This window comes from Rhineura floridana, chromosome 4 (assembly GCF_030035675.1).
Source record: "Rhineura floridana isolate rRhiFlo1 chromosome 4, rRhiFlo1.hap2, whole genome shotgun sequence".
In the NCBI taxonomy this organism is placed as follows: Eukaryota; Metazoa; Chordata; class Lepidosauria; order Squamata; family Rhineuridae; genus Rhineura; species Rhineura floridana.
This window is the reverse complement of record NC_084483.1, coordinates 66,604,648-66,627,972: the sequence shown is the minus strand read 5'-3', so window position 1 is coordinate 66,627,972 and position 23,325 is coordinate 66,604,648. Positions and strand designations below refer to the sequence as shown.

Below are 23,325 nucleotides of genomic sequence, written 5' to 3'. Positions count from 1 at the left end.
CACTGTAGGCGGAAAAAAATTTGGACCCATCAGCTCTGCTACAATATTGTTCAAGTACAGATTAAAAAGGGTAGGTGCAAGGAGGCATCCTTGTTTTACCCCCTTATTAGCCAGAATTGGGTCTGTTAGGTTATTTCCCACTCTAATTCTTATGTTATTATTAGAGTACAATTCTTTGATTAAGTATAGAAGGCGCTTATCTATATTGGTGCAGGTGAGCTTGGCCCATAGACGGCTTCTGTCAATTGAATCAAAAGCGGCCGCCAGATCAACAAAGGCGGCATACAAATGTTTTGTGGGTCCAAGCACCAAACGTTTAGCTATAAAGTAGAGGGTGAGACAATGGTCAACCGTGCTCTGCCCTTTCCGGAACCCTGCTTGTTCAGGGCAGATAACACTATTGGCCGTTTCCCACTCCTCTAGTTTAAGCAAAAGAAATTTACTATACAACTTTGCACCAATATCCAAGAGACTAATAGGCCGATAGTTATTTGGCTCTTGTCTCTCACCTTTTTTAAAGATAGGGATGACGACACTCAGCTTCCATCCCTCTGGTACAATACCCGTATGATTTATCTGAGTAAATAATCTTGCCAAAATGGGGGCCCACCAGTCTGGAAAGTTAATAAAAAGTTCAGGGGGAATCATATCTTCCCCCGGTGCCTTTCCCCTTTTTAATGAGATAAGAACCCTTATTTGGGGTATCGTAACTGGAGGCCAGATGGGGAGGGTCATCTCCTTAGTGAGTGGGAGAAGGACGGATTTATCAACTGGAGCGGTGTAGAGCTTGGTAAAGTGATCATGCCAAATGGGGGCAGTTATTTGGCCAGATATAAACTGCTTATATGATCCTGTTCCGACCGCTACCAATTCCCAGAATAGACGCTCATTGTTTGACAGCAACGCTTGATTAAGTTGTTGCCATTGTGATTCCACAAATAGGGCCTTTTTTTGTTTTAACAAGGCCTTATATGATGAGCGAAGGAGGACAAGCTGATCATGGCAGAATGTTGTTGGGTCTCTTATTGATCTACGTCCATAGGAAACTAAATGGCGTTTAGCAATTTTACATTCAAGGTCAAACCACCTAGAGCTCGCAAAGCGAGCAGCTTTAGGGGGGCCCTTCAGAATCAACTTAGGTTTAAGAAGTAAAATAATGCGTTGGTAAGAAATGAGGGCATCTGACCTGGGCTCCATTGCTTCTTGCCTAAATAGAAGCAGAGTGTTACTGCCCAAGAATTGTGAGGCAGATGTGCAGAGGTTGGGAGACCATCGAGCTCTGCGATCGGCAACTTGCAAGCCATCCAGGGATGGTAAAACAGCAGGAGGCTGAGGGAGTGAGAGGCACAGAGCAGTCATGGTAGGGAAGTGATCACTATCGACTCTATCTAAAACCCTGAAAACACAAACCTCTGGGAATAGTGATCTTGAGATAAACGTGAAGTCTATCGCACTAGCTCCCCTTGATGAGAGAAATGTCAGTGCTCCGTTGGACTGATCAACGGTAGAGCCATGCAAGCACTCCAAATGGTGTAATTGGATAAGTTCTATTAATCTATAACCTTGTTTGTTTGCTGTCTGATCTTGCGACTTCCAAGGAAACGGGAATATCAAAAGCCGGGCCCTGATTTGATGAGGGCCCTTCAATCCAGCCTGGACCCAACCTGGCATTAAAATCCCCGCAGAGTATTACCCTGGATAGGGGGAATTGAAATTCCAAATGAGATAGGAACTCTGATAGTTGGTCCCATATATTACCTGGCGAAAGCTTTCTAGCCATAAGAGGGGGGAAATAGACGTTAATAATAATAAGGGGACCTATAGAAAGGCCAGAAATCATCACCCCTTGCACATAATGCTCACAATTTGGATGCAGAGCTTGGATATCTACAGGCAGATCTGCAGAAATAAAAATGCAAAGGCCACCACTGCCTCTGCCATTTATATTATATTTAATCGCTGGCAGCGTAAAAGCTTGGAAGCCACTTAAAAACACCGGGACATCTGGCATTGCCCAAGTTTCTTGGAGACATATGATCTTGAATTTACTCAGAAAGGGGGATGGGTCAGCCTCCCTAAATTTATTGGACCAGCCCATTATGTTCCAAGATAGAATCGTAAACTGTCAGTCATGGGTACTTGTATCTGACATCATAGCGGGGCAATTGCTAGCTGATTTAGTTTGTTCATAGGGTGTTAGTCCAGATGAGGAGCTTGTTCGGTCCGGCACGTACTGCGAAGAAAAATTAGTCAGAACCTGAATTGAATTTTGTTCCTTTATGTATTGTTCCTTTTGTGCATTTCCCCCCTCATATTTACTTGCTAGAGGAATATACTGATCTCCATTAGATTGTTCATGGATAACAGATAGACGTAAGGAAAGTTGTACAAGTCTATCTAAAATTTCCTCTCGGTCGATCACTGGTAATGATCCAAAGGATTGAAGCAGCGATTGTTCCTCCTTTCCCAGCGAATCATTAAATCTCCCTTCCCTGAGAGACTCCTCCGGGGGTAATGGGTGGCCATGGCCCAAAGGCTGTCTAGGGGTAGAGTCTCCTTCCTGTGACGACGCCTTCTGGGAGAGCTCGTTAGTTGACACTATCTGTCGCGGGTCAAGTTGTTGAAAATATAGGCAGGAAGTAAAGTCCTCGTCCAAAATAGTGGTTTCAGGCACTTTGGGGGAGTCCAATCTTTGATCAATTGAATCCTGCGATTCCAAGTCAATCAGTAGATCTTGCTTGAGCTGTTTCTCCACATACGCAGATTTTTGGAGTAGATACAAAGGGGGCATAAGTCCCAATGGTGGTACTAGATTTTCAAAATATCTTAGGGTAGCAATTCCCTCCTTGGCCAGAGATTCTTTAGCGAGCCATAGTTGATTGACTACCTCCTGAGAGGTGAAGGTGACCACTGCTCGGGCCCGCCTTCCATTATAATAAAGGAATTCTACTTGCACAATGTCTTTTATATTGAGAAGCCCTGGCGTCTCTTTCCCTACAGTATTCAGAAAATGACGTTTTCTGGCGACAGATGAAATATAGCCCCAGGGCTTGGGATAATTTGTAAAAGCCAACTTGCGCCTATTCAAAACTAGGTTCCATCGCGCTAATGGAGCTCGTGGAGATGTATTTTGTTTTGTCTTTGCCCCAGCTAATGCATCCAACCAAGGATCCTGATGTGGGATGAAGCCGGCTGGGCTCCTGATGCAGACATTTCTTGGCTTCGCTTCGGCAGGAGGAGGGTTACAGGGTCTTATACTGCCTTTAGTAGGTGTAGAAGGACAGGTCCGTGTTGGGGACTGTGCCAGGGTCGATCTTGGCTTCATTCGGGACCCAGTTGATAAATTATCCAGCAGATTAAAGAGTCTCTTAAAATTCATCCCATTTCTTCGTGGGGGTTTACGTGCCTTTTGGTTTTTAACTCTTCTGTGTGTAAAGTATCGGACGTCTTTTTTTCTTTGTGCGGAAAGGCTTTGTTTGAGGAGGCACTACCACCACAGAAGGCTTTGTCGAATTAACGGAAGCAACGTGAGACTGAGGGACCTGTGAATTTCGATGTAGCTCCACCAAAGTTGTCAACAGCAGATTACATTTGTTTAAGTATACTTTAACATGCTCCAGCTCGGTCGTAATCAAAAACAGCCAGTTTTTAAGTGATAGGGTATGTCCAGGAGAATCATCCTTTGGGGAAGGCTGTATAAAATCCGTGTCTGTATCAGTTCTTTGGAAGCCTTCTGGTGATACAGACCGGTCCATAAGGGAATTCGAAGCCATAGGTTGTTGTGTACAATCGCTCTGCTTTGGGGGGGGGTATATATTGTAAATCATTTGCCTCTTGAGGAAAATTATCTGCGGGGAGAACAGCGGGATCAGTTGGAAGAGATCCATATGAGGAGCTTTTGTTATTTAAAGTTTGACTGTCAGCCATCACAATTTCTTCAGCTAAATTCATAGCAGAAGGTGCCTCCCATGAGCTGTGTGAGAAACCCTTAAGGGGAAGGGACCAATCGGAGGGCAAAGATGTAGCCTGCCAGTAGTCATTTACAATTTGTTATTGTGATACAGTTGGAAAGAAATTCGTAATTTTCAACTGTCCCCCTTGTTCACTTGTTATACTGCCAGAATGTTTTTGAGTGTGAGGTACTTCATCTTGGGCCTTCTCCGATCTTTTTTTTTTTTTTCCCCTCTTTCCCTTTTCTGGCAAGCTTTCTAAAGGAAGAGGGGGCAGACCTAAAGTTTTCCTCTCATTTCTTGTTAACACCATTTCGGCCTGCAGTTCTTGTGCTCATTAAAACGTGGAAGTAGATTAGGTAGTAACTCTTGGCTGTCGGCCCGTTATCATACGTTCAAGGACTCTTTCAAATTATCTCTTGTTTTTGCCAACAAATTAAATAAGCAGTACAGATTGGAACAGAACACTAAACCTCCGGCTGCAACCGGTAGGATGAAAGTACTAACATGTACTAATTATATGATAAATATATCATATATTAACAGATCTAAGACAGCTGCGAAAAAAGCTCACCCATCGCCATCAGCCCGGAACCGGAAACCCACCTCATTTCTGTATTAACATGCACTATAATCTTAGAGCAAAAGTAGAGTAGAAGCAGAGAGCTTTGTAGTAGGAATTCTTGGAGTAGGACTTCTAAGTAACCCTGGCTCTGCAGCTGTGTGTGTTGCTGCTACTCGGAGTAAAGAGCTAGAAAACCTGCAGGAATGTTACTAGGCTAGGTAGGCGTAATCTTCACGAGGTTGTTTGTTTGTTTGTTAGATTTATGTATTTATTTATTTAAGTTATTATTTGATTTATATCCTACCCTTTCTCCCAGTAGGAGCCCAGGGCGGCAAACAAAAGTACTAAAACCACTCTAAAACTTCATAAAAAAAACAGACTTTAAAATATATGACATCCACCCCAGAGTAAATGCAGCAGCAGACATCCAGAGGACAGGGTACTTACTGAATGCCTCTTAAGGGCAGAGCTTGGAAAAGTTACTTTTTTGAACTACAACTCCCATCAACCCAATCCAGTGGCCATGCTGGCTGGGGCTGATGGGAGTTGTAGTTCAAAAAAGTAACTTTTCCAAGCTCTGCTAAGGGCAGCAAGAAAGTGGCAGCTGTAGCAGCCGGCTCAGTAATAGGAATATCTGAAACCTGGGACAGTATGGCCTAATTAACATTGACATCCTGAGTGTCTTCATTGCTGTCACGTCTTGGAGGGGGCCAAGAACCAGGAACTTACAGAACATTGCTGGGCTAGGTGAGGTCACTACAACAGCCATCAGATGATATGCAGTGGCAGACTTCTGAAAGGGGAAGGGATACTTACAGAATGCTTACCTAGAGAAGATACTATACTGATATCCCAACATATAGTAGGAATCATGAATTTAAGTAGTATGAGAAGTTGAGGACAAATGAGAATTTGATATTGTTGGCAGAAGATATTGGAGTTATGTGACCTTGTAAATCCATGATACAGGTTCAGAGGAGGAAGAATATTTTGACAATGTTTGGCTCAGATTACTACTATCAATATTTGCTGGCCATTTCTGTTTCAGTTCAAAGCACACCACATATTTTCAATTATTCAACTTTAAACAAGAGCAATAGATAGAGAGCCTTTGTTAGTTACGGTAAAGTCTCACTCTGAAATAGTAGCTGCTTGCAGCTTTAGATTTTTGACAAGCAAATTTATTAGAGACAAGACCCACAAATGTAAAACCTAACTCTGTACCTGAGCCAGACATCCTGTACTGAATACAGCAACAGATACTGCCATGAATGTTGAAACTATGAACTGGGAGAGAATGCATGTTTGTGCCTTCATAAGCTGACTGGTCTTAGTTAAATTGAAGAGGAAGTGTTTTTACTTAAATAGTATCTGCTAGATCAGCCTTGTCCAACCTTTGGGCCACAGATGTTGCTGGACTGCAACTCCCATCAGCCCCAGCCAGCATGGCCAATGGTCAGGAATTATGGAAACTGTAGTCCAGCAACATCTGTGGCCCAAAGGTTGGACAAGGCTGTGCTAGATCATCAAAATTTGTGTCTTTGTATTGTTTTTTAAAATTCATATTCTGTGTTTGGTATTCTCTAGATCTCTTTCTGAAACGGGAACGATCATGATCTTGGTGAAATACTTAAACAAAGTTGTAATCATATAGCTAAAAACAAGCTTTAGAAAATGTGGATTTCCATTAGTTGAAGTTGTGGGGGAGGCAATGTGTCTTAAGTAGAGGAAATTCAGCATGAATACTTATCTAAGTATATGCAAGAGATCAATAAGGTATCTTTAAAGACAGGGATGATCTAGTGCAGTTCTCTCTTACTACCAATTTGATGATTTGGGAGTTATAGGAATAATGAAATCTCATTCTTTTTTTGTATTTTTCATTATATTTATGATGTCTATTGGTAAGAGGGAGATGTGTAAAACATACAATAGGGCTAATCGTCTTGGGTAGAAAGGTTTATGATTCTTGAGGGCACTTCTGGGCTATCTGTCAGTTTCTATGGTAGAACATAAATCCTAAAGAATTATGGCACATACTTAAATCAACTAACATAAACATAGGGGTTGTATTCAACTAAATCATTGTGCTAGTGGAAGCTAGTGCAAGGATTCCCACTAGCTCAGTGGGACTTCATCCCCTCTTCCCTGCACCCCCACGTACTCCAGAGGGCCAGGAGAATCCCCAGAACGGCGCATGGGGGAGGAGAGGAGAGATTGTTCCATCATTCAAGTAGAAATGCTTGCGGTGATGGAACAATCTCCTTAGCATTACATTGAATACAAACCAAGTAGTATTTATTTTTAAACAATAACAGTTGGTTTATTACATACTGGCCCCTCGGGAGGTGTTAGAGTCAATGAAAGCCCACTGTGACATGCTAACTAAGAATTTTAAGGATAAAATTGCCAAGATTGCACTACATCATTGATACTGATGATCCTGGTGAAATGTCTGGAGTGTTTTCTTGTACAGTGTTATTTGATGAGTTTCAATTGTTATAGCCTGAGCGTGGACAAAGTTCTTGGCTGGGTTCATGCCACCACTTGTGTCTTGGCCCTTGGCCCCTCATGGGTTATGAAATCTAGTGGGTGGTTCCTCTGTCTGGCTGAGTGATGTGTGGCCTGCTCTAGATAGGAGTCACACACCCTGTGAAGGATCATGTTCATAGATGGGGGTTCTCTTGAATCCATTGGTGCCACTTGAAGCACAGGTGGTCTTGGTGATGCGGAGTGTATTCCAACGGCTTAGGTGGTAGCCCAACTGCAACCCTATCTGGACAGGGGTAACTTGACTACAGTAATCTGTGCTCTGGTAATTTCAAAATTGGACTATTTTAATGTGCTTTTGGGGGGGCTGCTTCTGAAAATGGTTCAGAAGAGCAGAATGAGCCTGCCTGACTGTTAACAGGTTTGAGGTGAACAGATCATATAAACACCAATTCTATTTTAGCTACACTGACTGCCGGTATGTTTCTGAGTCCAATTCAAATAGCTGGTTTGATCTATTAAGCTCGTTGTGGCTCAAGATTCCAATATCTTGTGGAATCCCTCTCCTGATATGAACCTACCTGGAACCTTAGATCTTCTTTTGAAGCCCTTCTCTGGGTCTCTCCTCTGAGGATGGCTTACCATCTGTGGAATGCTCTCCCTGGTAAGGTCTGCCTGGAGCCTTTGCTGACATCTTTTCAGTGCCAGATAAAGACATGTTTATTCCCAGACTTTTGATGGACTGAGCTGATTTTGTTCTGCTGTTAGTTTGCTGCCAAAGTTTCCTGTGGCTCTTACTGGGTGGTGGTGATATATATGTGCATTTCTATGAATTGTAGATGTTTGTATGGGAATGCTAATGTTTTACATTGATTTTTAATGGTATAATGTATGTATGTTTAGGTTTTTAAATGTCAGTTGCTTGGATACCTTTTAGGTAATAAGCAACTAATATGTCTAAATAATAATAATACCCCCTAACAATGTCCATGAGCAATACAAACCTTCCTTGTGAGGGAGTTCCAGAGCCTTTGAATAGACACTAAAAATACCTCTTGCCCCAACTAGATGTATTTACCCCCTGAATTTAATCTGAATTTACCCTTTCTGGGAAAAATCCAATAATTTAAAAAACTCTGCTGCAAATTACCCATTTACAGTGTTTTAAAATGTAAGTCGCAAGGAGACTTTGTAACGAGAGTCTAATAAATCAAATGATGATGATACATAATAATGTTTGAAAACAGCATATCAGGCACAGAATATTAGAGAGAAAAGATAAAATAAGGTAAATGGGTCTAGCTGGTCCCCAGATTTTGGTTTACCTGTCCTTGGACCATGGCACAACGCTTCATTACTTTCTAGCAGTCAGACAAATTGCAAGGTCTGAAATTTTCTTTGGCGTCAGGAGATAAGGCACGGTGTGAAAAATCAGAAGACTGGGGAGGTGGGAAGCATGATCCACCTAGGGTCACTCAAGGCAAATACAGACAAATGGCCTAACTTTTTTGTTCTGCCTTAAATGGGAAAGTATTTCCTGGATTGGGGCTAAGGGTGGCTGGCTTCCCAGCATTATGTCTGGCTAGTGATGACTTAAGGATTGGAGATGAGACTTGCCTCAAGTAGCTAAAAAGTGTTAAAAACCAACTTTTGAGTGAATTTCCAGTACAATCGGGAAATTCCTTACCTCCAGTAGCTAAAATGTGTTAAGAACAAACTTTGAGTGAATTTCCAGCACAATTGAGGAGAGGAGGGAATCTGAATATATCGTTAATCAGCAATGTATGTCTGGAAAGGTGGCTGCCAAGCCAGTAGAGAACAAAGGAATGGATATTTGTTCATGATATATTCAGAAAGCAACTTTAGCAGTCTGTCAGTTTGCCAAACCAATTTAAAGAAAGTTTTAAAGCCTTTTACAATGTGGTTTTGGAATATTTCCTAAGTTCTAAAATTAAGGTTACTTGGGCACATCAGCACAAATACTAATAATCATAACAGACAGACAGACTTTGATTTTCCTAGAATTGATTTTGCCAGAGGTTCTGATGTCTTTCTGTAAGTTTTTCAAAAGGGATAATTAGGAACTGGATATTCAGTGATGTGTGTGTGTGTAAAAGAGATTTAACCTGCAATCCTATACTCTTATGTGGGTGTAAGCCCCACTGAATATTGTATAATGAGCATCATGCATTAAATGCACAGGTAGCATTTCCCTTGTTTGTTCAAAATGGCATGTTTGTGAAACAGAATATAAACTAATTTAAACAAAATGGAAGAAGTGGATGCATCTCACTCGTATTTAATGTTACTGTATATAAGTATGGAGAAATCAGTTTGATTCTCATATTAATGTGAACCTACCTAATTCATACTTCCTGAACAAATAATGCAAACTGAAACCCAGCTATCCTTTGAAATTTGCACTTCTCTGAATTCTCCAACAACAAAAAGTGTAGAGAAGTATATATTAGGAGAAAGTGAGAACAAAAATGTTTGATATTAGTGGAAATGTGCAAAAATGCCTATGTTACGCAAAATTGTGTACAAATGTATATATATTAGATGAAATGCACAAGGAAATTGGGAGAAATGAACTTGAGATTGGAAAAAAGAAAAACCAGTATCGTAGTTAACATAGTTCATTGGCTTGATGACACAACAAGCTGAACTTAAAGTGGAAGTGAAATCCTTGTGGCCATAGAAGGGCAGATGGTGGGGAAAATACACAATTTTCATTGCTTGTGTACATTTTTTCCTATCATGCTAAACAATGGTTTAATGTGATGTCAGCATGCTGCCAGTGAATATCTCTTCCTTGTTTCCACAAGCGGGCCTTGGTACTATTCTAAACATTGATGAACCAAACACATTTGGATGAGTGTCTCATGCATGTAGGCCTTTCTAGATTGGATTGCTCTGTTTGGCTGCTAGGCATTAGGTTCAAGCATGGGGCAGAGGCAAAATGTGTAAGTACATACTGTGGAACAGCCTTTGCCAATTTGGTGCCCTCCAGATGTTTGGGGCTGCTATAGAAACTGGTGACTTCCTTTGTTATACTGAAACCACCTCTTCCAGTAGCAGTGACACTGTACAGCCTAGATGTAGTCAACCAAGAAGCTTTGGAAATGTTTCTGTAGAAAATTTGTTTTAGATTTAGATTTAGATAATATAATGCTAGAAAATGCACTTTTCTTTTTTGATGATAGTCTACTTACACCAGCCTTTCCCAACTAGTGGGCCACCAGATGTTGGACCACAACTCCCATCAGCCTCAGCCAACATTGCCAATGGTCAGGAAAGATGGGAATTGTGGTCCAACAACATCTGGTGGCCCACTAGTTGGGAAAGGCTGACTTACACAGTTTGTGGAGTCACTTTAAAAAAAAAAAAGTAAATGTTTTAAAAGAGTTTTGTTAGATTAAACAGTGTGAAATGATAAAACTTTTTAATTAAAATGTTATAATAAATGTTTTCCAAAGATTGGGGGAGATTTTACTAAAGCAGCCATCCACATTAATTATTACATTCATTTGAGGTTAGTGTTAGGAATCTCCTTGCAAACAACATGTAGCTTCTCCTGGTCCAAGATAACCTCTGAATAATTTTCTTCTGAGGATGGAGAGTCATGACAGTAGGAAGTGTATTGTTGATATCTAGTTATTCAGAGCACACAGAGTGGTCTGATTGTGGGTGCCCAGTATTGCTTCAGTACCGTCTTTAATGTTCCTGGTAAATGTTAGACTTTCACACAAAAAATGCTCCTGAATAATTGTACACATATTGAAGGTACAGAAACTTTGAACTAATTTTTACTTGTAATTTAGCATTTTACTTTTCATTTTGAGAATATGAAGCTCTTGAAATATATTCCCAAACTATGGTTTGCTGTAATGAGAATGAATTTTGTGATGGTTGAGACTGGAAACTTTCTCTGATTGCAGTAAACCATCATTTGCCCTTGCCCCCAAACCCAGCAAATTTACCATTTGCACAGCAGATTATAGTCTGCCCACAAACCAGGATGGCAAACCATGTAAAAATTGTGGTTTTACTGGCTTGTAGGCAAGCATGGTTTGCTGCACAAACCATTATTTTGCCATGTTTGGAAGAAAGGGCAAATGATAGTTTGCTGAAAACTGAGACCAGAAGATTCCAGCTTCTGTGTAAGAGGAGGAAATATCCAAGGCTTATGTATGCTCATCTCCTACTTGGCATTATGTGCAAATAGCCTGTGTGTTCAGTGGATACGGTTAGTCCGATACTTGATTTTTGTTTTTTTGTTGGATGGTCAGACTGAACATCTAAATGTGATGGCTGAAAGTGGTCACTGCTTTTGCAATTAATCTATATTCTTAAATGCCGATCAAGGTTTGTTCTGACAATCTTGGTTTTATGAGTTTATAACTCAGCCAATTTAATAGGGTTAAGTTAAAAAGTTAGGACACATAATCTTGTTATGAAGTATTTTTGAAATATTTGTTGAACATTTCTTGATGGTTGTTTTAAGTTAATGAAAAATGACATGAGGCTTATGTATATTATACCTACTTGTAGTCTAGAAACATATATTTAAATTAAAGAAATTAATTGTGCAAGACTTCATATTTAAACATTGAGAGACTTGATTTAAAAATCAGTTATTTTATTACTTATTATAGAATTGGGCTTTGTGGGACAACTCTCTAGTTTTGTCTTTGATCGCAGGCTATATCTTTTCCAAGATTTCCAAGAATTTGGTGTGAGTTAGGATTAACAAGATGTTCTTTTGCCAAATGTAAGGTCTCAACCTTATGTTTTTGGAGATAGTGGGGAATGCAGGCTGAGAGCTCTCTCTCTCTCTCTCTCTCTCTCTCTCGCTCTGACTACCAGGTTTAAAAGCAGAGTGGTTATGTAAAAGCTGTCCCACTGCTGGTGTGTGCTTTTTGTTTATTATTGTTTTTCAAATAATCACTGAAACGCTCCAAAGTGCCACTTTGTGGATGTTTCCAGAAACACTGGGATACTGTATATAAGCTCCGCTGTTAGCAGAGTGGAGTTAACTGACAGATCAATTTGCTTTGTGTGTGCTCTCTCTCATCCACAAATGGAATTGGGAGCCCCCTCACAATGTATTTTGCACAAGGGCTCACAACAAAGTATGACCACCCCTGGGGCTGAAGCTCACATTTGCTCATGCCTAACTAGCAGTCCAAGGCCTTCAGTTCCTAAGGTCCTCAGCAGCTGCAGGAAGAGGCAGGGCCATTAGGTCCTCTAAGAAACAGTGTTTGATGACTGCTCATTGCTGATGTGACAGCTCCAAAAGCTACCTACTGATTTAGCCTTGTAGTTCCAAGCTCCTTGTGAGACAGCTTCCTTACCCTGCTTGAACAGGAAACTCCTAAGTCGTTAGGCACACTAGCCTCTACAGTGGATCCAGTAATGAAGGACAGATCATTGTATGTGGCTCTGGTATGCAACATTGCAGCTTTTGCTAGGTTGAGAGGAAGGCCACCTGTGTTGGCATTTGTACATTGCTCTCTGCTGCTGGGGGAATATTTCTTGGAAGCATGAAACACAACTTGGTCTGCTGCAGTTTGGAGGGTTTGGGGAATGGAAATAACCACTGCTATTTTTATGGAAGATGGGTATATCTCTATCATGAGAAGAGATTGTCACCAACCTGTTCCTGAAGTTGAAAGTGAAGTTTGAAATAACTTTATAATGCATCTGTATTTATTGGTGGTTTAACAGTAAAATGCTGCAACAGAAAATGTGTTGGCTTCTTTCAGTACTCTTTGCTAATTCAGTTTTGACTTTAGCTCAGTTTTGATGTGGGCAGAGACAGGCTTGTTAAACCTTTTTTTGTTAATGCTTGGTACTGCGCATAATTGGGATCTGAAAATTATAAGGTATGATTTAACATCTGAAATTCAAAGCCAATGTTTATGCTCAAAAAAGAATGTAATATGTACTCTGTAATTGTATCTTCATTTTTCCCTCCTCCACTATGGGAAAGGCGTTTCTGATCTACAAAATTTGACTTTATAATTTAGTGAATTTAACTTTTAGTGCTTCATCTAGGAATAACAGAAAAGGATCCCATGCATTATGCTTTCAGTAATTTTGTCTTAAGTCTTTACATTTAAATAAATAAATGTCTGTCTGTCTACTCTAATCCTGTTTATATTTAAACCCTGCACCATTCTCATTCTACTGGCATGTCTGTGCTACAAAGCTATATCAGTTTTAACTGTAAAGCTTCCCACAAAGAATCCTGGGAATTGTAATTTGATGAAGTGCTGAGAATTCTCAATAGGGATCAGGCTCTCCTCATGGTTTTCTGGAAGGACTATTCCCTAAGCTATTTAGGGAAAGCAACCCTCACTGATTAGGAGAGGAAGACTTGAAGGTAGGCAAACTGCCAAATCCAAACCCTTGCTGAGATTGCACTGGCAGGGCAGGTGTGTGTGTGTGTAGGGGTGGTGTTTTATCTTCCTTCTAGATGTTCCCCCCTGCAATGGGTTGCAAAGCCCCAAGGATGACTCCAGGGCTAGCATACTTTTCCTCCTGCTCCTTTCTTTCTACTGTTGTAACGATGACAGCAGAAGAGAGAGCCATGGAGGCTTCTGTGGCTGCAACAAGGAGGCTTTTGGGGTTGTACCTCCTGTTCTGCCCACATATCTCCTTCACCCATGGTGAGGAAGCTCCACGAAGGCCTGTGACCTCTGGGACAACCTCCCAGGGACCTTACAACTATTCCCTGCATCTCCAGTTTAGAGATATGCACACACGGTTCCTGTCTTTGGATTAGAATGAGCCATATGATAACTTGCCCAGTATATCTTCTTTTCTTATCTTTTTTAACAGGAGTTGCTAAAAGATCCTTTGTATATTGGATTGAAACATAAACGAATCAGAGGCCAAGCTTATGATGATCTTCTAGATGAATTTATGCATGCTGTGACTTCCTGGTAACTGATTTTATTTGTACTTTTTACATTGTTGAATGTCTCTGAATTTCATCTTACTCAGAGGGAGGAAAGGAGGACTAAGCAACCAACTAAAAAGAGATAACATGTTTTTTTTCCTTTTTACAGTTCTTTAAGGCTCAAACTATCAACTGCATGCTATAAACGTCATTTATAATGTTGAGCTGTCATAAATTTAATTGTGCAGGATAACAAAAAGAAGTTGGGAAAGCATAGCTATTCTTACTACATTAGGAAAAATCTTAAAGTAAATACTCATTTACATTGAAGAAAACCAGAATGAGGCAAGGCAGCCTTTATGGAGAATAACATTGCTACAGTGCTATAGAACTGGGAGACTTGTTATGTGTAATGGCCAGATCCTATGAAGTGCTGCAAAAGCAAAAAAGGACTATTTCATGTTACAAAGTTCCTGGAAAGCATTTTTATGTAAGGATTTGTGGGGAAACCATATGTAAATCACAATGAGAGATGGATGTACATGTGGAGATTTTTATTATGTAGTAGCAGGATATACCTACACTAGGGAATTCATGGCTGAAGCAGCTTTGCCTGCATATACACACATAGCAAATAAATAAATGTTCAGCCATTACATGTTAAGATCTACATACAGGTTCCCTATAACTACCCAGAAGCCTCTTCTAGAGCTTATTTTTTTAAAGCAGATGGTGCATAACTAAGGCTGCAATCAATACATATCTACTCAGAAGTAAGTTCCATTGCGTTCAATTAGACTTACTCCCACGTAAGTATGTACTGGATTTCAGCCTAGGTCTGTAGGTGAAAGAGTGCTATACCAGTGCTATAGAACAATCCTAACAGTACACAGTTTCAGCAGCTGGGTCAATACTAGAGCTGTGTCATACCCTGCCCAAACATTTCAGGTATCACTTTGCTCTCCAACAAAGAATTCTGCCTTTTCTGTGGGGGTGGTGGGAGCCGGAAATTTACATGAGTGTTGGGGTTTAGTGCTTAATAACAGTACAAGTTGTGTCCTTCCTTGCTAACTTAAAAAAAACCCCACAATATTTGTGTGGCACTCCAGCTGCCCTTGATTCCTGGAATACCTGTAGAAGGACATTACATCATAAATTTATCTCATGATAATTCCTTTTAACTTTTTTTTTAACTGTGCTGCTCTCAGCTGCTCCACAAGCAGCCTCCGCAGCCGTCCATGCTTTGACATCTTCCCATGGATATTCAAGCAAGTGAAGGCAGCCAGGAAGGCTGTAGAGCACCGCATAAGGATTTGTTTTTAAAAACTGAGAACACAACCCTTGGCCACCTCATAACATAATTAAAGTAAGCCCCAAACTCCTAGGCTTCTGTAAATTGAAATGTGTCCCCTTTCCCCCAATTTCTGAGGGTAATTTCTTTTCACCCCTCCCCCTGTAAGTGGCCTGGGGGTGATTGGCTGAAATTATTAGTGAGCCTTAATCAGTGCTACTGTAATTTCAGTAGGCATGATTACCAGATGTAGAGTGAAAGTGGCACAAATAGGGAAATCGTAGCAGGAGCCAACTGGTAGCTGAATTGGTTTTCATTTACACAGCGACCTCGGAGACACCTGCAAACCTTACATACCTGTCACTGACAGGCAGCATGGTAGGCCAGGATGAACTTGACTTATACAGTGCTTCTGTAGCTTAGTTGGCACAGGTTCCTCTCGGCATTATTATGATTACATGCATATATTGGATTGTGAGGAAACTAGTTAATGTCGGAGGACAGCAAATGGGTCTGGTTCATGAACATATACATGAATTGTTTACTATACAACTAACGATTCACCATTGAATGTGTGAATTAACTCCATTGGGCTTGTGCTGAAAATTTAAAAGATCCAGTTGTAGTGTTTGCATCAAAGCCCGCCTTCACATGCTTCAGCCTGTGCATTCAGTCAGTGTATGAAGGGACCAGAATTCCAGGTGCTAGTGCCACCCTTTGAGCCCCATGCATTTGGTAGATTAGAACATGAGAATGGGCTCTGTGTATGATATGATCTACACTAACAAATAGGTCAGCCTGGTTACAAGATTTTTGGTCATGCATACAGTTGTTCAGAGGCTGTTCTGTGTTCCTCTAAATATACAGAGGTCAGGTGCAAAGCCAGCAGACACAGAGAGATCAGGGGCAGGGGCAGAGGCTGCAATCTCACCTCTTCCTTACACCAATTGAATGTGTGGACTGGAGCATGAAAGGAGGGCCATAGTGATTTAATATGCAAGTGTAATTGCTGCGGACTACATTTCTTCCTTGAGTCAAGAATAAGACATACCTGCTTGATGTAAAGAAAACCTAAAATTATGAAATGAAGTTGCTTAGAGTGTTTTTAGTGTTTTTGTTTGCTGCCCTAGGCCCCTACTGGGAGGAAGGGCAGGATATAAATGTAACAAACAAACAACATGCCCTGTAGGTCTTTTGTTGTACCTTTTCGATAGTATGAAAAGAGTTCTTAAAAACAGGTGAAAAAAACATATTGTTGATTTGTGTTTGGAGCAGATAAAGGTTAAAAGAGATACAAAATTCATCTTGCAAAACCTCTCCACTTTGAGACAGGATTATTAATTTCCAACCTCAAACATGACAGTGTACCATAATAGACTAAAGCTGCCCATAGCACAACAGACACATTTTGTAAAAACCAGATGGCTCAGTCATGCACATGCTACATGGAAAAAAGTAAAAAATAAAATAAAATTGCTCATGAGTAGAAATATTATGATCTTTGGCCTGGAATTGTTAGGACATAGTTCATGCTTAACTGAGGGGGTTCAAAATTGTTCAAACACAAAGCCTAAGCTTATATATGGTCCCACACTGTGGCACTTACTCTGCAATCTGGAAGTGACATTGTAAATTGATCACAATTTTAGTTTCTAATCTTTTAAGTATGTGATATTTCATTTATTGTACCTATTCTTTCATAAAAGGATAAAAATGCAAAGTTGTTTTAAGCAGGACTGCATAAAATGAAAATATGATAGTTAAACAAAGTTTCTCTGTTTTACTTCCCTTGAATCAGGGCCAAAGTACACATTATATGCAGCCATGTGTATCTTTTCTCCAGCATTTTTCTTCTTCTTTCAAACAGAAACCTCCAGGATGAAAAACAGTTTTTGAAGGGGAGGGGGAGTTTAAGTGGGAAAATGGCCAGAAGAAAAAGGGTTAAGTAGTCCTTCCACTGAAACTCATAGCCTTAGAGGATGCTTTCTGTTATTTTTTTACATTATTGTTGTTTTTAAAGAAAATATTGGATAAAGATACATGCAACTATGTATATACTGTGTTCCTCATTTGATATAAGAAACATACATGCCTACTCCATACACCTTTCTCAAATCCCTACTGTTCAGTGAGACTGTATTACAACTTGAATTACTATTTTGCATTATTACTCTTTAACATCAGTCTGAGTTGTGATTTCTACATCTGTTTAAGTGTTCAAACTTCAGTTGTGCTGACATTATATGAATATAATACGTGCAAAATAATTTTTCCTTAAATTTGATGGGCTCTGGTGATCAAGGTGATGGTTTCCATTCTATGCCACAGATCATGTGGCATAGGCTTGTATGTAGATTAATCTCAAAATAATTAAATTAGTTCATCTAATTGATGTGGCTTCTTGTGCAAACTATGAGTAAAGGACAGTCAGACACTGGCAGAGTCGCACAACCACATGATAGATCCAACCTTAGGCAAAGTATGAAAATGTCTCAAACCTACATCTCACTGTAGCACCAGTTTAAATGGGACAGGTAATCACATGGGCCTCATTTCTACAGCAGAAGCTCCCCATATCCCTTCTTCTTGAATCTTCCAGTGACACCTGATTTTAGGCTTGATGGGTTGGAAATGCTTAGCTAACCAACTCACATTGAAATGTGCTCACTGGTTTCCTTGCAGGCCTTTTTAGCCAGCACTAGCATTCCTAACCTGTTTCCAGGATTGTCTGCCATGATTAGCTGCAGCAGATAGTGCTGCCCATAGCAACAGCTTCTGGTAGCCTAGTTCTGTGCTCATCTCTGAGCAATGGTTGAACCCAGAAGGTACAATTAAAATCAAATTTATTTATTTTTATTTATTTGATTCAATTTCTATACCGCCCATAGCAAGCTCTCTGGGCGGTGCACATCAAGTAAAAACACAGCAAATACAATTTAAAAACAACCTGGTCATCAGATTACAATTTAACTGTCTGTTAGAACATTAAGTACAAAATACTAAAATTTTAAAAATGTTAAAAAATATTAACATGTTAAAATGCCTGGGCAAAGAGGAAGGTTTTCACCTGGCGCCGAAAGGATAGTACTGTAGGCGCCAGGCGAACCTCGTCAGGAAGGGTGTTCCAAAGTTGGGGGCACCACCGAGAAGGCCCTCTTTCTTGTAATCGCCTTCCGGGGGTCTCTATAAGTAGGCACCCGGAGGAGGGCCTTCGCTGTTGAGCGCAGTGTACGGGTAGGTTCATATCGGGAGAGACGTTTCATCATGTATTGCGGGCCCGTGCCATGTAAGGCTTTATAGGTTAAAACCAGCACTTTGAATCGGGCCCGGAAACATATAGGCAGCCAGTGCAAGCGGGCCAGAATCGGTGTTATGTGCTCCGACCGCTTGGTCCCAGTTATTAATCTGGCCGCTGCATTCTGCACGAGCTGCAGTTTCCAAACCGTCTTCAAGGGCAGCCCCACGTATAGTGCATTGCAATAGTCCAATTTCGAGGTTACCAGAGCATGAACAACTGAAGTAAGATGTTCCCTGTCCAGATATGGGCGTAGCTGGGCCACCAGCCTAAGTTGGTGAAAAGCACTCCGTGCCACTGAGGCCACCTGTGCCTCAAGTGACAAGGACGGGTCCAAAAGGACTCCCAAGCTGCGCACCTGCTCCTTCAGGGGGAGTGTAACCTCATCCAGAACAGGTCGAACATCCATCATCTGGTCAGGGGATCCATTCACTAACAGCATCTCAGTCTTGTCTGGATTGAGCTTCAATTTGTTCGCTCTCATCCAGTCCATTATCGCGGCCAAGCATCGGTTTAGCACCTTGACGGCCTCACCTGAAGAAGATGAAAAGGAGAAGTAGAGCTGCGTATCATCAGCATACTGATGCGAACGCACTCCAAAACTCCTGATGACATCACCCAGCGGCTTCATACAGATGTTAAAGAGCATGGGGGACAGAACTGATCCCTGCGGAACTCCATATTGGAGCGCCCAGGGCGTCAAGTAATGCTCCCCAAGCACTACTTTCTGGAGATGACCTGCTAGATAGGAGCGGAACCACTGCCAAGCAGTACCTCCAACTCCCAAATCTGCAAGCCTCTCCAGAAGGATACCATGGTCGATGGTATCAAAAGCCGCTGAGAGATCAAGGAGAATCAACAGGGTTACACTCCCTCTGTCTTTCTCCCGACAAAGGTCATCATACAGGGCGACCAAGGCCGTCTCCGTGCCAAAACCGGGCCGGAAACCCGATTGAAATGGATCCAGATAATCGGTCTCATCCAAGAGAGTGTTAGTGCAAATCCCATGGAAAAGTAATCTTGGGGTATGATCTGTTCACAGGCTCAGAAACTGAACTTGAATTCAGAACCGGCATAAAGGTTCTATAATGTTTCAGGATTTAGGATAATAAAACAGTACAGATCTCTAGGACAGACAATTGTTTTCTTTTTAGATTTTTTCTTAAGTTAGCCTTCTGGTTTCAACATCATGTTTGAATATTTGATACTCATTAGTTGAAAAGATTGTCCGCCATTACTTTGCAGTGTTCTTCCTCAAGATAATTGGAAGACTTAAACGTAACATCTTTATCCACCGTGTTTTCAGACTGAAGGGAAGTGTATAATGCAACACTGGATTATTTTCTTCTTTTTACTTGACAAGTCTACCCTGTAGGCACATACATTAAATAAAAATGTACAGATTTCAGCATGATGTTTTTGTTTAACATTTCTTTAGAATTATTAGAGGACTTGCCATTAATTTATTCATTTGGCACAGTCTTTTTCTTTGGCAAGGAGATATATTGGCAAAAAGTCAGATAAACGTGTCTCTTACTGGAAATCATGAAAGAGTGGCTGGGCTGCACAGCACTTTCAAAAGTGATATTTAAATACTATTACATTTTAGACGTCTTTGTTTAATCAGATCTTGGGGCCAGTCTGGAATCTGGATTTATGGTTACAACCAAGTCCAATGGACTGATTTTTACTTGAGGAATTTTCCTGCAAGTTACTCCTTTGATTATAATTACTGTTTGGGAAGAGCCAGTGCCAATTAGCCATCATGAATATGGTGAGAATTCATGAATGGGATAAAATTGTCCAAGAATAGAAGTTCAAGGTAAAATGTGATGCCTGTGAAAACTAAAGCAGTTCTGAAGAAAACTAGTCTGGTATGCATCAGGAGTTGCAAATATACCTCTGTCCATTTCATCTGATACTGACAGTGGGCATTCATTTATGAAAACTTAAGCTGTAACATAGTATTATTTGTTCATGTCCCATAGGTCTCTGTCTTTCCTATTTCAACAAAGTATTTTCTGTGTGACACTGGTGTGGTAAAATCACTTCATGACGACAATTTCTCACAACATAGGCTCTAAGTAATTTGAGAGTTGATCATAGTTAAGGAGAAGGGAATAATCAGATTAATAATGAGTGGATTCTGATTTTTGCTATCAAATTGAACACAAGCAGTGTCTATGATCCTAATTTATGAAATTGGTTTCTCATTACAGCAACTATAATATGTCACATTATTATTTCTGACTCATAAGACTAGGTTTTTCATTTGTGTTCCCTGCATCTCTCAAAGTTATTTGTTTTAGTCTTTATGTATCCTTTTGCAACCAAGGAAGGCATTTATCATAAAGGAATGACAAGGAGCATACATGGCAATTTACAAAATGGCTAGCACAGCAAAAAAAATGTACAGAACATCTTTCTCAGTATGCCTAACATCCCCAAGCTGTGTAGCTTGTGATGAACAAGCCTAGCAGTTGTATAATATTTGGTCTTTGACAAATATAGCTGTATTTTTGCTCTGCCTAGTGAAGGTTCCAGCTAGTGATTTTTAAAAGTGCAAGCAGAGAAATAATTATTGAGAACTAATTGAATGTCTAAGTAACTGGATCATTCACACTCAAAGAGTGCTAATCCTTGAAAAATGGCAGATTGTGTGGTGATGGGGTTCCTTTACATTTAATAGCTGTGAGAAACGGGTGGGCAGACTTCAGGTTTATGACATCAATTTTTTTTAACTAGAGCCTCAAGGCCCATCAACTGGAACCAGGTGCAAAAGAGTGGCCTAGAGGCCTAGAGGTATATAAAACAGGTGCATAATGGCAGTTTAAGAGGCAGTGTCAATTATCTATTGTCACCTATGAGCCATACACGATTAGGATGACTTACATACATGTTCAGATCAGGAATTTATTTTAAGTACCAGAACTGACTTTCTAGTTTCACACACAAATTATGGTTTCTCTCTCTAGTTTTGTTTATTTCAGCAGCTTAATTTAGGGAGGAACCAGCCTTTTTGTTGCCATGGTTAAACAAGTGAGAAACCCTTGCTGATCTACTGCAAATGGCTCTGAGAGCTGTCAGTAGGTCTTGACTGATGTTCTGCCTGCCCCTGGTGTAGAAGATGGCAGGAGGAGGAACTTGCTACCTTGTGAGGATGAAGAAAGGCTGTCACCAGTTCTTCAGAAGATAGAGCAGTAGATTTGTTTAAATTCAGTTACCAGGCAGCCTTAGTAGTGATGCTGAGTCTTTCTTCTAATAGGTCAGATAATTACTTGGCTAAGAAAATATAATTTGATTTCTGAACTGCAAGAGTTAATTATTTGACTGATTTATTCCCTAGCTGTGTTTGGCATCTGTAATATTCATGACACTTTTCAGAAAATCCATACATCATTCCCTGCTTCTGCATTTATAATCACTGTGATTTATGCACAACTGTAAAGAAGATTAGATCTGAAACACTGGAAAATGAACTGTAGTTATCATCATACATGCTACACTATACAAATTTGAGTAACTGACACTTCATTTGACATCCACATTGAAGCCAGCTCTAAGTTAAATCTATAAAAGGCACACATACTGTCTCTAGCTATTGTGTTTCATAAATAAAGCCTTCTGGTTCCATAGTATAAAGTTTCTTAGGCTGTAATCCAAAACAAGCTTACTAGGGAGTAAGTTTCATTGAACTCAGTAGTTCCACTGAACTTACTTTTGAGTAAACAGAATTGCATAGGACTGGTACACGCTTAACACTGCACTGTTAAGAAATTAGCTATAGACTTCAATGTCCTTATCTTAACTAGGATTTGAAATGGATTTGCCAACCCTGGTTAAGATAGTACCTAGTCCAGACTGACCGCTATTATTGGTGGTGTAGGTTTAATGCTACATCATATTGAAAGCAGATTAGAAAATTAAAAGAGGATTCAAACCAGAGCAAATGCAGGAGCAACCAAGCTCATATACTGCTTCCAATATCTTGTGGTTACAAGACAGGCAGTATAGCTTCTGCTTCAAACAAATTTATCTACGTTGTCTTTTCTCAGCATTTTCAGTAGCAGTTACTTAATAGCTCTGTCTGCATGTAAAATTGCAAGTGAACAAGAAAAGTGAAAGGTGAAATGGTTCAGTAAAACTGATTTGGGCTCCATGACACTGGTGCAGTGTCTCCTACATTTTTTCCTTTATAATCCCAATGATTCCATACAGCCATTTGAATAATTTTGTTTCTTATTATTTAATTGATCCTACCAGAGAGAAATGCAGTATTAGTGTGCTATCCCCTGTATGAAACCAAGTATTGTATTTAGTTTTTAAAAGGCGCTTAAGTTTGTATGCATTGAAAATAACAGAATCCTCACCTAAAACTGCCTACATTATTTTAACACTGTTATTAGCATTTTCCCATTGCCAATTTTATCACACTTTTGAGTGGCAACTATAAAAGTGAGTTTTGCAGTTGGTATGGGATCTACACAGTTTTCAATAAGAAAGCAAGTAATTAAGAGTAGAGGACATATGGAAGTACTTGGCAAAGCAAATCCATCTGGAAAAACCAAAATATTCTTTTTAGAAATGAATCAAAGAGTGCTATACAATTTAAATTGCTTCGTTACGTTATAATTTCTGTGCCTGTGATCATGAAGTTCCTACTTTGTCCATGCCTGGCATAGCCGCTTGCATAAGAAAACTGATAAGGTTCATCATTTTTAAACTACTTTTATTTTGAAAAATAAAGTTGTAGTTCCATTATTTTTTAAAAGGATGGATTATTATTTTAAACAATGCAATTTGTAAAAAGGATGCAGTTTGAAAAAG

At 40.1% G+C, this 23,325-nt stretch overlaps 1 protein-coding gene across 3 annotated transcripts in view; it reads left to right on the top strand.

Annotated features, from left to right (window-relative positions):
- Window positions 1-23,325, top strand: part of ME1 (malic enzyme 1) — a 219,431-nt gene that overhangs the window by 89,733 nt on the left and 106,373 nt on the right. For all 3 annotated transcript variants that reach the window (XM_061623239.1, XM_061623241.1, XM_061623240.1), the window contains one exon: window positions 13,852-13,955. In XM_061623239.1, coding sequence (XP_061479223.1) covers window positions 13,852-13,955 — 104 coding nt within the window. The remainder of the gene's footprint in view (window positions 1-13,851; window positions 13,956-23,325) is intronic.